This window comes from Mercenaria mercenaria, chromosome 6 (genome assembly GCF_021730395.1).
Source record: "Mercenaria mercenaria strain notata chromosome 6, MADL_Memer_1, whole genome shotgun sequence".
NCBI lineage: Eukaryota > Metazoa > Mollusca > Bivalvia > Venerida > Veneridae > Mercenaria > Mercenaria mercenaria.
In genome coordinates this window covers 11477764-11494537 of record NC_069366.1, presented here as the reverse complement: position 1 = coordinate 11494537, position 16774 = coordinate 11477764, and the positions used below count along the sequence as shown (strand labels likewise).

Here is a 16774-nt window from a genome sequence, read left to right as displayed (position 1 = left end):
ACACTTCAGTCTTAACATTTATAGTTTACACTTCACACTTAATACTTTAGACTTCATACTTGAAAGTTCGCACTTCATAGGTTAAACTTTACATGACTTGACTTTACATTATCTGCTCATTGTGTTTTGGCGTATGTATGTACGCCATTTCTCATTTGAGTTTTAAGTATTATTTATTGTGCTCATTATAAATGTTCTAGGAAAATAAACGACTTCCCGAGGTAAGATTATATCGCTTGTTTATATTAAAGAAATAAGGGGAAATTCACCGTCTGCTTTCCGTTCGTTCCAAACGTCTTAAGAAAAACTGTTGGGATGATTTTTAAACAATCTCACGAAAATGATCAACGGTGACGTACTCTGGCTGCCACGGTAAACGAAAGGAAAAATATTTTTTAAAACTTCAAGTTTAAAACAGAAAGGCCTAGAAGTTAGATATATGGGTGTGGCATTACCCAATGGTCGCATTCAAATTATGCATCTGGATTCACAATTAGCCCAATCCGAGGGACAGTACTTTTAAACGGACTCAAAAGGAAAATCTTTTTAATATCTTCTTCTCCTAAAGTATATTATACTCTACTAAATTTATTCAAATTATGCCTCTTTAGTCAAAAGTAACTCATAAACATTACACTTTGTTATGAATCGTTAATTCTATGTTGTTTGAATGAAAAACGTCCGGAAATCGCTTGACGTCAGTAGAGATACATGCGAGTCTGACGTTTGAAATGAGAAGTTTGAAGTAAGAAATGTGAGGTATAAAGTGTGAAATAAGAAGTATGAAGTCTGAAGTATAAACTCTGAAGTGTGAAGTGTTAACTCTAAAGTTTGAAATTTAAAGTTTTAAATGTGAAGTTTGAAGTATGAATAAAAATCCTATGTGATGATGAAACATTTATCATGAAGTTTGAAGTCTGAAGTGTGAAGTATGAAATATGAAGTCTGAATTAAGAAGTGTCACCACCGGTCCTTCGTACATAAGTCTTGAACAGTGCCGCTTTTAACGTATTTATTTTCTTCAGATTATCAGCAAGACTACTCTGCACTATACTGGATAACTATGGACTGTCAGAAAAATCAAGTGACTTTGATAACTTTCTGAAGCTTGTTTCACAGTATTCTTTTTGGATATTAGTATTTCACTGCACCGGCAGCTTCTTTGGTGTAGTTGAAAAAAATGATAACTACAGACACGCATTCGCATGTATTTCAAGAATGGTAAAACTCTTCAGCACCCATGAAGTCCATTATGACTTTGTGCGAAAACTTGAAATAAATCAGCAGTCAACGTCTTCTGCAAAGAAACTACTTGAACTGAAATGCGAAAGAAATGAAATAGAAAAATATTGGTCAGAAGCTTTAATGAAATTCAAAGAAGTTAAAGATAAGCTACATGTTACACGAGTGGTCATGACACAAGTTAAACGAATGTCGCCAAACTTACCTTCTGGCTTTGCTGCAGTGCTGAAACGCATACAAGACAGCGAGAAAAAGCTAAACACCGGTATGATTACAGCAGTTGAATGCGATAAAGACACGCATATCTGGAAAGACTTGGAAACACTTCCTGAAATCTGCAAGTATCTTAGAAACGTAGTTTTTTCCACAGTATTCTGGAACGTTTCATCGGATCGTGTTTATGAGGAATATTTACTTCAAAGTCAAAGTGTAGATGATGATGATCCCCTCAATTCGTTGTGTGATCTATTTCAAGAAATGGCCGTGACCGACAGAAAATACAACAATAGCGAAAATAGCTGTATGTGTTTCATGGAGATATTACATAAGTTAGGGTCATCAGAATACGGGGATAAATGGAAAGCAATAATAAAAGATGATGAATGTCGGATGGAAGAGGTACTGAGAATGTTTGGATCTTCACCAGATGTTTCGCAAGAAGTAGACATTGCAAGATTATACTTACACATTTCTATTGATGTGGATGTAGAAGAATGCTTAAAAAGAATATTTTCAAGCGATTCTGTCAAGAAAACAGTCGATGCGATCGAATTAGTTCTAAATGCGTTCGGTGTCGACTGGAAAAGTGATGAACTATTTGCAAAATCACTAACGTCTTTTCGACAACTTCTACTTGGTGCGGCGGAAGATTACACATTCAAAGAAGTTCAGCTTGCTTTAAATACTGTATTTTCATTAGTCAGAAACCTTTCTGGAGATACCGTCAACATTATGTTAGTTTTAGGAAGGTCAACAACATTGATTACATTTCTCAGGAGTATAGTTGAAGAAGATATAAAAAACCTGATAGATGCTGTGGAAGACATTTCAGAGCAGCAGGTTCGTGAGTCAACGGTATCTGCTTTGATAGAGGTCAAGCAATTCCTACATCCACTTTTATTGTCAAAAAGCAAACGAAATTGCGGTGAATTCTTCCAGACTTTGGAAAAGCAGACTAAATTTTCAAGAACGAATTCTGCTTCTCTTCCACAAAAAGTTGAAGACTGCATACAGAATTTGCATAACCTGAAATCACTTTACAATGGCGTGGCAAACAGAGGCGAACAGACTAAAGAGATGATAAAAAATATAATTCAAAAAGGCGTTTTTTCCTTTCAACTAAGAAGGTCATACACAAGTACATCTTTCGAAGCATCGTATAAACAAAATAAGACAAAGGAAATAAGAAAACGGTCCACGCTTATAGATCTTAGAAGTCGCGCACTTCTCCTCATGAACACAGAGAGAAAGTCTACAAATGAGGGACGTTTTAATCGGGATGAATTATTAAAATTTGTCGAAAACATAGACTTGTGTCTCGATATTGCAGAAATACTTTTTGCCCTGTTTACTTCGGGCCATACAAACTATATGACAGTAAAAGAGACAGTCAGACCACACGAGCTATCACAAAGGAAGGACACGCTTAAACTCACATTAGAATCATGGCTTCTGGACTTAAATGAGGAACGGGATAGCCACTATTTGATGACCTTTATTCAGGGAAATCAAATCCATATTCTCTACAAGTATCTGGAGGAACATAGTGGGGATACCAATGTTGTTCAAACTATTTTGAATTTTATACATCCAAAAATGCAAGCAGTAAACTTGAAAAAGATATATTATGGAGAAAAAGTACTGAATGAATCCTGGTCAAATCGAAGAATGCTTCATTGTATGGGATTTGCATTGCATTCATCATTTGAAGGTTTGAACATGTTTCAGCGAAACATTAAGTGTCACAAAATTAAAACATTAACCAGTACAGTTCAGCCAAGCAGACTTACTGTAGCGCAGTTAGATGAAGGGAGTCTTCATACTGTAAAGACTGTGCTGGCTCTTTATACGAACACGACACAAAGGCTTCCTGAACCGAACCATATACTATTTTGTACACGAGAAACCACATGGACTGAGCTAGAATTGCTCGTTCGGCGATGTCTTGGAGCAAATGAATTTTACAAAACTAAGGTGCTTTTTTGTATCGCAAATGTTGAAATGTTACCAAATGAAATTCAGTTTAATCTTGTGGAAACCTTACGGCATCTACGTAAAGACAAAAAGTTCCATCTTGCTATCATTTGTAGAGGTTCAAGGAGTCATCCATTCATCGACGAATTAAGTGACTGTGTAACATCTATTACTCCAGTGACAGATAAAACCGTTCGGGATATATTCATGGAACACTGTGAAAATGTTGTTACTGTTACCTCAAAGTTTCCTGGACTCGGGAAGTCCTCTTACATAGTTTCGGAAGCGCATAAGCAGCGAAAAGGGGTTGTTACGTTACACGTCAGTGGATCAGTACGGAAAATGCAACTTGTTGACAGAATAAATGGCCTGTGCATGAGACGGCATCATGTCTTGCACATTGATTTAGGAAACGTTGACAGTCCGTCAGAACTAGATACATTCCTGTTTGAACTTGTTGTTTTGCGTTATGTTTCGGCTGGAAATAGTTCAGTAAGTTTACATGCTTCTGGTGTATATATTGAGATAGCAAACACAATCAATGATACGTTAAGAAATGCATTGCAGACAGCTGTATTGTTTAGGAGAGTCGAAATTGAATGGAATGGTATAGATGATTTAATAATAAGTAATGAATTGAATAGTCCTGTGCAAGTTGTTTGTCGTTACTTGAAACATTTAGAAAACGGATCAATAGATAGGAAGGATATATCTTTTGACAAAATATCTGACAGACCCTTGTCATCTAAACGTTGTAAGACACTTCTACATAAATATGTTGGCGGAAAGCTAGATAGCTCGTTTCCAGTACTTTTCACATTTCTTAATGTTTTGGCTGATCAGCTAAAGAAGATGACACACAGCTCGTTTTTCAAAATCAGCCGTTTGATTGACATGGTTGGAAACAAAGTTCAGTTAACTGTTAAAAGCAGCTTAGTGGAAGCAATGATTGAAGTGTCAAGTGACTTTGCAACAAGATCAGTTGACGTATGCCGGGAGAGTCAGATATCAACAATTGCGACAGAGGAAAATTACCTGTCCGATTTAGCAGCTTCTGTAACACATCGTGTCGACAGCATGATAAGGTGGGAAGAGAGCAATCACCTTATGTTTGTATTTCACAATCAGAATATTCATACAATATCTGCACTTTATCGAAATCTGTCAAAGGTACCATATGAAATAAAAAATCTATTCGAAAGCCAGATAAAAAAGAAAATGGAGGATTTCAATTCTATGGATCAGGAGAAACTTCAAAGAATGCTTCAAAAAGTAGCGAGAATAAACCCATTTCCTCTTCCAAAAGAGCAGCTGTTAGAACTTTCCAAGGATTATGCTTTGACTGCAGATAATTTACTCAAAATGGTTTTAATCATGTTACGCATCAAAGCAAACATACCTGTGGTTATTATGGGTGAAACAGGATGTGGAAAGACTTCGCTCATTCGGTATTTAGCCGCAATATGTGATGTAGATTTTGACGTTATGAACATACATGCCGGTGTGAAAGAAGAGGATATCGTTGTTAGAGTTTTAAGAAACAACGAAAATGCTTTAATCCAAATGGACAGTGAAAAATGGCTTTTTCTTGATGAAATAAACACATCCGATAACATAGGGATTATTTCTGACATTATGTGCCACCATAGATGTCTCGGAAAAGAGTTATCTCCAAACCTAATTATAATGGGTGCATGCAATCCATACAAACTCAGAACTACAAAGGCAATATCTACTGCAGGTCTTGAAGGAAAAGCAAAATCGGACGAATTATCGAGATTAGTATATAGAGTGCTACCATTGCCGGAAATGATGGTTGACTATGTATGGGACTTTGGAAGTTTGAATGAAAAAGACGAAGAAACATACATATATCGAATGGTTAGCGATATCTTCTTAGGAAACGAAAAACACCATCAGTTGTTCACAAGTCTTTTGGCTGTTTCACAATCGTTTGTACGAAGAAAAGAAGACTCAACATACTCTGTTAGTCTTCGGGATGTCCATAGATGCAAACTTTTGATAAAATGGTTTCTCACGATTCTTCCGAAAAAGAAGCTTCCTGCAAATGCAAAGTCAAATTGTTGTGATATTACCATTAAGGCAATGATATTGTCACTGGCCCACTGTTACCAAAGCAGATTTGCGGAGAAACATCTCAGGAAGGAGTATCGAGGTGTAATTGGCGACACTTTCATTTTGCATGGCCATCAATTCGCTGGAGAACAAGATGACTTCATACAGATGGTTATCAAAGACGAACAGTCAGACATCCTAAGAAGAATGCAATTACCACCAGGCACTGCCAGAAATACAGCACTTCAAGAAAACGTTTTTGTCATACTTGTTTGCATTTTTAACAGAATACCGATTTTCGTTGTCGGAAAACCAGGATGCAGCAAGTCCCTGGCAATGCAGTTGATCAAAAGTAATTTACGAGGAAAAGATTCGGAAGATGAATTCTTTAGAGAATTACCACAATTATATTGTGTATCGTTCCAGGGATCTGAATCTTCAACATCTGATGGCATAATAAAAGTTTTTGAAAAAGCAGAAAAGTACCAAGAATCAAATAATATTGAAGAAGTCTTGTCAGTTGTTATTTTAGATGAGATAGGGTTAGCGGAGGTCTCAAGATTTAATCCCTTGAAAGTGTTACACAATCTCTTAGAACCAGACGGGGCGAGTCAGCCTAATGTCGCCGTAGTAGGAATATCGAACTGGGCACTAGATGCATCTAAAATGAACAGAGCAATTCATCTGTCACGTACGGATATGGACGAAGACGAATTGTATGACACTGCTATTTCAATCAGTGAATCATTTTTAGGAAACGAGAGAAAACAATCGCTGTTTCATAAATCTGATGCAAATGAAAATGAAAATACACTTCAGATTATCGAGCGGGAGTTAAATGGAATGGCAAAGGCATACTTCCAATACATAAATGAACTGCGTTTCAAAAATTTCCATGGGTTGCGAGATTATTATTCACTTATCAAATTTGTTGCACGGGTGTTTGCAGAACAAGGCTACAGATGTTCTAAAGAAGACAAGGCCGAGATGATAACTGATGGTATCGCAAGGAACTTCGGTGGACTACCTGATGAGATGCAAACATTATATGTCGTTTTTCAGCGACATTTACCGCTAATCATATCAAAAGATAAACCTTTAATGGAGCTGATAACAGAAAATATTAAAGATCCCATTGCAAGACATCTTATGCTAATAACAACTGGTGAATCAGTTTTAGGTATAATTGAGCAAAAACTGAAGGAAATTGGATGTGATCGGAAAGAAGTGATATTTGGGAGTCAGTTTGAAGAAGACTTGACGGACGATTACAATTACAGAATTCTTAGTAGAATAATTTTGTGTATGGAAGAGGGAGTAGTTCTGATACTTAAAGATTTAGAAAGCATCTATGGGAGCTTGTATGACATGTTGAATCAGAATTATACAATAATTGGAAAGAAAAAAAATTGTAGAGTTGCATTAGGAGCCTACAGCAACCCAATATGTCACGTGTCAGATTCGTTTAGATGTATCGTGCTAACAGACGAGAAGAAACTGGATTTAACTGACCCTCCATTTTTGAACAGGTTTGAAAAACAGTACCTTAGATTCTTTGATATAATCCAGGAAAAACATACTCACATCATACAAAAGGTCGAGAACTGGCTTGATGAACTCTCAGACACTTCAGATGGTCAGATAGAAAAGGAGGAAATGCTTCCAGTCTACAATAACGATCTAACAGCGTCTTTGGTACTTAAGACCGAATCTGACTACTCCGAGCATTTTCAAGAATCTGAATATGATGATTCATTTCTAGCAGAATGCAAGCAAAGGCTGATGTGTGTCATGAAACCAGAGGTTGTTATCCGACAGAGGATGTCCAAACATCCTTCCATTCAAAGTGTCTGTGACGACATGATCTGGCAATACTTCTCTCTGCCTATTCATAATGGGCTTCAATATTTCATACTGCAACAGATTGAAACTCCAGAAGAATCAGTGAACGGTTTATTAAATATCATTTTTACCAATAGCAATGTCCATACGAAGGTGAAAATTACATCCGAGAGAATAAAACTGCAAGTTGAAAAACTAGGAGCTTTCAAGTCGGAAAAACAACTTTCGTCAAGAATTCAGCAGTTTTGGGACACAGAAGAATGCAATATTCTTATAGTGCAGTGCAATGCTAAAGATGATGAAAAGCACATTCTGTTGACTAAGCTAGTAATAGAGAGATACAGGAACGAATATATTGCACAAACTGCAAATGAACCTAAGCACGTGTACGTTATCATTCATTTAGACAGAAGCAGGGCAACATCCCACAGCGTTTCGCAGCTAAATTTTCTATCTGAATGGAAACTTGTTATGATGGATAGCTTAGATACACCGGCAATTCCGCTTCCAAGTTTGTACAAAATGACATTACAGGAGGCCATTCTAGAAAAAAGGCCACTGAGTGTGCACATTCAGGAAGAATTATTCTGGGCTTTTTCAAGAATTAGGTATGGAAATTTCGGTCGTGATGTCGCAAGTATATCTGACGCAATTGTCAGAATAGAGGAATCACCTGAACTCATGGAAATTATACAAAACGAAATATTATCATGTATTCGAAAACAGTACTCGGGAAAACAGGACAAATATTGGCAGCTGCAAGTAGCAAGTGATGTAACGGCTCTGACATCTTCTGCAAGCTTTATTGATGCCTTGGAGCATTTCATTATGAGCAAATTAAAAGAACCACTTGCTAAGCTGGTGTACAAAATAGAGCTAACAGGAATACTAGAAAGTTTTTTCCCGAGTAACGGTAGCAGTTTGGAATATTCCACAGCTGATCAGAGTAAAAGAACGGCATGGGTTTCAGGCATACATGACGAACGTATGTTTTCTATAGAAGGCATACCCGATGAAACAGGCCCCGAATGCTATACATGTGAAACTGTTGATTTTGCACTTAAAATGCCTTTTAGTAAATTTGTGTACGAAAGCATTGAAGCCACGAAAGATGACTTTATGGAAACGGTTCGTACTTACCGGCTACAGTGTTTACTAAATGAGGATGAAGAAATGCCTTCTGAAGTTTATGATGAAGTTCTTCTCCAGCAAGAACAATTCCTTCTAAGAAAAATCCCAGATTTGAATGAGTTTACATATGAAAAATGGGAAGACGACTACTTAGACGATTTTAGCACTATTGGTTCTCACATTATCTTTACTGGTCCTGTGAGCTTGGAGCAAACTCAGTTCCTTAAACTTATACTTGAACGTCTCGGAGTTGTATTACATGATGACCCGTTTGTTTTTGTATTACGTCTTCATACAATATTCTGGGTTCATTTTGCAAAGATAAGGTCGGAAATGATATTAATTGACAGATGCATTTGTGTCATTCCGGAAAGTAGAAATGAAATTCAGAATGTACTATCTCAGTTTAAGGTAACTGAGCATGGAAATTCTCACCAAGGCAGTAATACATTTGAATATACCAGTTTCAAAAAGATAGATGAGAAGGACACGATAGAGAAATATTCAACCGGAATAGAGCTTTCAACTCCACGTTTAGCAGAAGAATACCAGAATTCAGAGCAAGTGTTTGAAGACAACACATTATTAATTAGTGGGGATAGGGGCAACGAAAGTAAATACATTTTACCTTCTCCCTTAAAGGAACTTCAGTTAAAAGATATTGCTGATATTGAAATTGAACAAAGTAATATAGATGGAGAGGGGATTGTACTCGACAAAATCAATGAGACACATAAAGAAGCCGAAAATATTTCGATAAATTCCAAAACTATCTTAAAAAATAATAATGATAAAATGATAGACACAATCGAAGAGGAAGTATGTGAGGATGTCGTTCTGCAACATTCGGCGTTGATGTCTCAGTTTAAAGAAAACGCTCAGAGTTACCAAACAGTTACACTAGATAGTGATGTTGACGGTGACCAGCGTATGCACGGTGAAGAAGGACGAAAACAAAATGAAACATTTTCCAGAATTGGAATATTAGGTGAAGATCATTCAGTGGACATTGCTACTGAAAAGGAGGTTGATCATGATAGAGTCGACAGGTTTGAGACAGATATTGAAAATAACAGTTCAAATGCTTGTTTAGCAGTTGTTTCAGTCGATAGTGGTGTTCTTAATTCAGTAAAGATCACCGAAAGTATTAAAGAAAGAGAAACCGTTGGCTCTGTTGAACATTATCATTTAGTCTCAGAGAACTTAAGGGAAAACGCTGCTCCGCTTCAAGCTGATACTAAAAATACCTATGAAGATTCCGACGCGTTTAGTAATCTTTTAGTCAATACTGTATGTAAGGCTATGTTGCCTACGACAGAATGTTTAAAACAACATAGAGGACTCAAACACTGGCTAGGGGAGGTAACATCTACGGTTTCATTGGCTGCCCAAGTTTCAAGGTCTCCTAAAATTCTATATTCATTACGTATTTGCATAGAACTTGCAGCGGAACTTATTATTCCTCTTAACTTAGAAAGTGGTTTACTGGAACATATAGGCAATACAATGAAAGATGGATCAGCTTTGGACACAGAGCCAGTGTTTTGTGCTATCTTAGCTTTGGTTGACGCCGCTTTAACAGTATCAGACTCCTGCACTGAAGATATAAGCATAATTTGCCAGAGGTCTTTGTCGTCTTACTTTCTTAGATGTATTTCAGCTGACCCTGAAACAGAAGCATTTCAATTTCTTTTTAAACTTATCTTACAGAAGAATATACCTGAAAATTGTATTACTTTGTTTAAAGTTCCATTATACACATTCATGCAAACAATAGACGGCGAATTATTGAACAGTGTGTTATCGACAGACATATTGAAAACATTGGATATGACCATTTTGGAAACTGACACAAACAGCTCCTTTGAAGAATGTGGGTTACAGTTATTAGAATGTTTAGACAACTGTTTAAAAGTTTTACTCAAAGAAGGGAGATTTGAGGATCCGTTCCTGATATTAATAGCAGACCTTTTACAAGATCTTTACCGAGATGAATTACTGTCCTTGAATGGGTTCGACGAAGGAGCTGTTGAAAATTTCAGTAGGGAAGCGGCCGAAGTTGGTTTTGGACAACGTGCGATTGAATTATTTTACATTTGCCATAAATCGTTGAAAGAACATGAACCAGGATTGAAATACATCGCATCAGCTGCTTATTGTAAAAGTTTTGTAAGTCATGCAGCAAATTTTCTACAGTATGCCAATAGTGAAGATTACGGGAAAGTCTTGAATATTTTAGATGTTGCACTGTCGGACCTTCCAGGAACTAGCACTCACTTTTTAACCATATTTTTCTTGAAACAAATGCTGTCAAGTAAAATTATGAGCCAGTTACTCAGATTTTGCATTGTTAATGAAGACAAATATAAATTCCTGCGAGATCTTGAGTGGAGTAAAAGTGCTTCAATAAAACAATTTGACAAAAGCCCACTTTGTATGCATGTGAGAGAAACTGTTCACAAAGACAGCTGTTTTGATATTGAAAGTATTGAAAGCAGTGAAGTTCAAAATAAAATCGAAACTTTGGTCGCAAATGCAAGTTCCAGTCGTTGTGGAATGCTGCAGTTTTTCGCGTTTGTTTTACGTGAATTCTACTTGCAGCTAACAGAAACAGACCTAGATGACACACGTCGTACACAAGCTCAGCTAATTCTAAATGAGGTGATGGGTTCAGACATAAGCACAGAATTAAGAATATTTGTTTCATGTATTTTAGGAGAACAAAACTTCAACTCAAAGGACTTTGTGTTAACTGACGCTTCTTCACCGGTTCATATATGCAAAGCCTCGTTTCTGACATCATTATATAGCTTGATTCTTGCCTATAATGAGTTTTGCTCAAAATCTGCTGAGACTGAAGAAATAATGCCTATTTTCACTAGATGCCTCGTGTGTCCCGGAAAAATAAAAACTTGTTTCATACCGGGATTTCCAAGTTTGTTAACAGAACAATCAACAGACGAAGCAGAGCATTCAGCAAATGGATCTGGCATTTATATTGGGCAATGTCAGTGTGGATATAGAATAGCATCAAGTGATCGCCAGATAGCATGCGTTGTTTGTAGTCGAGATGTTACAGTTACAGAAAGATATATAACACCTGAATTTACAGTGCTAACAACACAAGGAAATAACCTAAATATAAACACCGTTTGCAAATCTGAAACAATGAACCCAGTAACGAGTCATATCTTACAGATGCTAGTTAAAGGTTGCCTTTTAGGTTCGTTATCACTTGGTTTTACATCGGAAAACACTTTAGAAAGCGCCTTGATGCTTCCTGAAAATGATGACGCTGTGAACTGTCTATCACAGGGTATTGGTAACCATTGGGACACCATGAAGGAGCTTTTGAATGTGGATGACAAAAACCTAACAACATTGTTGCATGCTGTATTATTAAAAGCAAACAAACAACTGTTTTGTACAAAATGCTGTTTCGAAAATTTGGAAGAAACTGTGGAATGGGAGAAAGCGTTTGACAACACAGTTTTCTCAGTTTTAAAGTCAAGATGTAGTAATATAAGAACAGTATACCAACATCATAACCGTATTCATAAAGGAGACAAATGTTCTATTACAATGATCCTATTTGAAAGTAACGAATTGAGCAATATACCAGATGAAACCAAACTTGCATGCTTGCCTGCTACATACAGAATCAGGGCTAATTCAGCAAAATCTAACTTCCAGTATGAATTGCATGAACGTCGAGATAAATTTCCTTTAATCACAGCAGTTATTGAACAAGAAAAGGATCTGCAGCTTCCAAAGCACATATTAAACTTAGTTCAATGGCACGCTGCAACAGTAGCAAATGCAAGTTACATGCTTAAGAGCCATGACTGCAGTATGATGACAGTGCAAGATTTTATATATTTCAAACAGCACACAATGAAAAAGGATGTAATGAAAAGTCGTTTCGAGGCCTTTCGGAAATCATGGGATACCCTAAGATCAGTGTGGCAAAAGGACGATATCTCAGAAAAGATGGAACGAATTCACAGTGAAAGTAAGATAAACGAGTGTTTGATATTAAGCGACGAGTCACTACCATTTAAGGTTCTCCAGAAACTTATTGGGATACAAAATAGCTTTCTGGACAAAGTTCTTCTTTTTGCAAGTAATTGCGATGCGTTGAAAATGTTGGAAAGAGATGGGGTCTACGTTCTTCCATGTGTACATGTTACAGAGGTGAAGAAAGAAGAATTGGTCAATTACGAAGTAGATTGGGAGACTTTGATACAGCAGGAGTCACAAAGCAACCTCACTTATGGCTGTGGGGGCCAAATTCATTATGATTTTCATAGTATAGAGGAAGCTGTTGCACATGAAGTTGTTTTAGGGAAATCATACATAATATCCGGAAACAGTCTTCCGGAGATTGTCTTCATTGATGAGTTACACAAAAATTATGCTTCACTAATAAGAGAACTGAGGAAAACTGTTCCTCAGCTACCACTTCCCGCGGAGATTGGAAACGGCATAAAAAGTCGAAAAGCTGAAGATCCAAGAATGTCAGTAGAACTGCTTACACATTTGGGAATTGTGATGACACTCTTGAAGAAAACGAAAGGCGATAAAGATCAGCCTCTTGTCGACTTTGTAGACAAGTGGAAATCCATTCTATGCAGAGACTTTCCAAAAAAGTTGCTACCAAGTCCAGAGAGTTGTGTGAAGTTATGTCATGTTGTTGCTCTAAGCGAACTTCTTGAAGAACTATGTGCGGATTCTGTGAAAGAAGGATTAGGCGATGAATATCGTGACAAACTGGATGGACCTTTACAAGATCACCTATTGTTACAACTCAAAGATGAGAAGTTATCATCGGTTCTGTTCAAAGCGTTCAAAAGGTTTACATACAGATGTCTGGCGTCTAAGACGGCTGATCCAAAACAATCTCTGCGATTGTATTTAACTGATGAATCATTTTGGCCAATGGATGTGTTTCAGTATGACACACTGGCAATAGGTGGAAATCGATTAGGTATAACAGATGTACTGCCAGATGGATTGATGGTTCGACATATATTCGAATGTTTTGATTTAATGGAAACCGAGATTGAGGTATTAGTGTTTTGTTGTATAGCAAAATCCTGATTAAAAGAGCCTTTAAAAATCAAAGTCGTGGAGAAAAAGAAAACATATTTTTCATTAATATACATTTTATCTTCAGTTGTATTTGCCTATTTTATGATCAGGGTATTGAAAAACATGTTAAATGATGTGAAAGTTATCTATGTGCTTTTACTTTAATTGAAAATATTGAAAACAATATCATGTATAAGAATTTACTTGACATCATATGCGTTAAGGACTATATTCATTTCTATAACAGAAAAGAAGACAGGGAAACATCAAAATGAGTGGATTTGCAACAAGCTTTCAGGCAAAATCAAAAGCTACGGTTCCCTCGAAGGCAGCGCAGAAGAAAAAGAAACTGACAGCTATTCGGAAATTTTAAGGTATATAATATTACAGTTATAATACATTTATTTAAATGTAGCAGCAAAATAATTTTAAGTAGTTTTATTAGCCTTTTTGTTACTAGATTTATTAAAGATAAACATTAGCGTTGGATACATATTTTCACTTGCAGACCTGTTTGTATTTTTATTGAGTTTGACTTGTAACTCATCAACTTTATCTGATATATGGTTACTATGTATGCAAACTGCAACTGTTTATCATTTAATTTGCTTCAAGTCTTATTTATAGTTCTATTTTTACTCCATACCGTACATATTATCTCTGCAAGAATATTTACCGACAAGAGCATGTATGCTCATACGGATATTACCTTTTAATCAATTAATCTCATACCGTTCACTTTTCAGGATCCTAGGAAGATTAAGAGATTATCTATTACAGTTTATTTTTGGATGGTGATAGATATCAAGATGATAGACTTAAAGCATCTAATGTAGTGTCACAACGATTCGACAAACATTGTGGTCTCAAAACTCGTTATTTTCATTGTTGCCAGCATTCTTGTAATTATATATTGATGAGTAGGCGCAGATTTTATTATCATTTTGAAGATGTCGGTGATTCTTTGTTTAATCCACATTTAATCTAATTTTCGACGTATATAAAAAGACTTTTGTAAATAGTTCACTACAATATTAATCTCGTGGCTTTCTGTTTCATAAATGTTAGTTGTTCATATTGTTGAGGGCACTCATCTGTTTCTGTGTGAGATCGAAGTATTTCCGCATGTTAATGCATTTCTGAGTGGAAGTGTAAAAATCTACACATCGGTTTATGAGTGAAAGATATTTTGATAAAACAAACAAGTATGTTGTTATCCCATGTCTTTTCATTTTTTTAAAATAAACATTTACACATTTATTCTGTAACAATTACACATAACGTCATGACAACAATAATTATATCAGAAATGCTTACAAACTTGTGTGTTTTTCTTACAGATTCCCTTTACCTTATGTAAATAATATATTATTCTTATGTTTTAATTGTTTGTTACTATGTTCTAATTGAAGTATATTTTTATATTTTAAGAATTTCCCACTTATTGTAAGTCATATTCATCCTTGTTCAAGTGTAGTTTCGCACCAGTGAAATTACATTATGACAAATACAAATTTCATCGTTAAATTGATTTAAGAGTACATGAACACATTAAAAACACAATTATGATTACTTCATACTTTTTTTCTTCAAAAGTTCTTTCATAGCACTTTTGAATATTTTCATTATCATATGGAACATTTTAGATTCTTGTCATTATTGTCATTACTAATAATTTCCTTTAATGTTTGAACTTTGTTAGATATCGACATTTTTTTATTGTAATATATAAACACAATCATTTTTGTGTAGAAAGCTGTTTTTGTTTATTCAAGTCCTCCGCGTGGAAACGATAGTTGTAAATATTTTTATTGTGATGTAGAATAGTTTATTTTATTATACACTATTTTATTTATTGTGCCAGCAGTGATGCATCTTTTATTTTTAATTTAACCCATGATTGTTTCATAAGTGTATTTTTTTCTCTTTTGGTTTATTAGTAAGTCCCAGCAATACATTTCATTCACATTACTATAAAGGTGACTGGAAACCCGAGTTGCCTCTGTTAATTTATGCACAAGAAGACACCCGAGTAGAATCACCAACGTTCCCAAAGCCGGCTAGGGTAGAGAGAATGGGCTCGAGAAAGCTTCAGACTTGAAGAAATCTTAAGTGAGTGACTTTAAACACTTGGCCGTGGAGACCCACTACACCAAGTGAGTCAATAGCCTCTTAACATGATTAACAAGTTTTATCTAAAGGATGAAAGAAATTAAGTCTGTTGCATGTACGAATGTTTTATTATGAGATGCATTTTGATATTTAAGTTACGTTGTATATTTTAAATTTTGATTGATTATATGCTGTTATATTATTTTAGCAAATATTCTTATCTGTGTTCTTTTGTTTTGTTTTGTTTTCTGAATGTTTAAATTCATCTTTTTGTTGTTGTTGTTGTTGTTTTGTATAGAAATACTTCAAACGTTTTTGGTAATAACAACAACATTGGTAGCAAGGGCCGTCGCGTGATTGCAAGCGAGATCTGACTGCAAATGGCGTTGCTCGAAACAAAGGTATCTTTATAGTAAGGAGGGTTATAATTGTACCCCCCGACAACAAAGTTGTAAGGGGGGTATACTGGTTTCAGGTTGTCTGTCTGTCCGTCTGTCCGTAGACGCAGTCTTGTGCGCACCATCTATCTAATCACCTTGACAGAATTTAATGAAACTTCACACAAGTGATCAAGTAACAACAGTATTTGACATGGGGCATGTTAGGTTCTTTTAGAAAAATAATTTGCAGAGTTTGGGACTTTGTTTTTTTGTTACTATACTATATATAGACACAATCTTGTGGACATCTCTCTCTATCCCTTGAACAATTAAGAAACTTCACACAAGTGATCAGTACCACAGTGTTGTGCATGGGCATGTTAGGTTCTTTGAATAAAAAATTGCAGAGTTATGGGACTTTGTTTTTTTGTTACTATTTATACATAGACACAATCTTGTGCGCACCATCTCCTCATCCTTGACACAATTTATGAACTTCACCAAGTGATCAGTAAAACAGTAGTTGTGCATGGGCATGTTAGATTCTTCAGAAAAAAAATTTGCAGAGTTATGGGACTTTGTTTTTTTGTTACTATATTTATTACATAGACACAATCTTGTGCGCACATTCTCTCATCCCTTGAACAATTTAATGAAACTTCACACAGTGATCAGTAACAACAGTAGTTTTGCATGGGCATGTTATT

At 35.9% G+C, this 16774-nt stretch overlaps 1 protein-coding gene across 1 annotated transcript in view; it reads left to right on the top strand.

The window, feature by feature from the left end:
* The window catches only part of LOC123550673 (uncharacterized), a 49376-nt gene extending 33215 nt beyond the window's left edge, over positions 1 to 16161 (top strand). Inside the window, exons 5-7 of the mRNA XM_053545099.1 lie at positions 1026 to 13551; positions 13823 to 13949; positions 14322 to 16161. Coding sequence (XP_053401074.1) covers positions 1026 to 13551; positions 13823 to 13948 — 12652 coding nt within the window. The 3' untranslated portion in view covers position 13949; positions 14322 to 16161. The remainder of the gene's footprint in view (positions 1 to 1025; positions 13552 to 13822; positions 13950 to 14321) is intronic.
* The last annotated feature ends 613 nt before the right edge of the window (positions 16162 to 16774 follow it).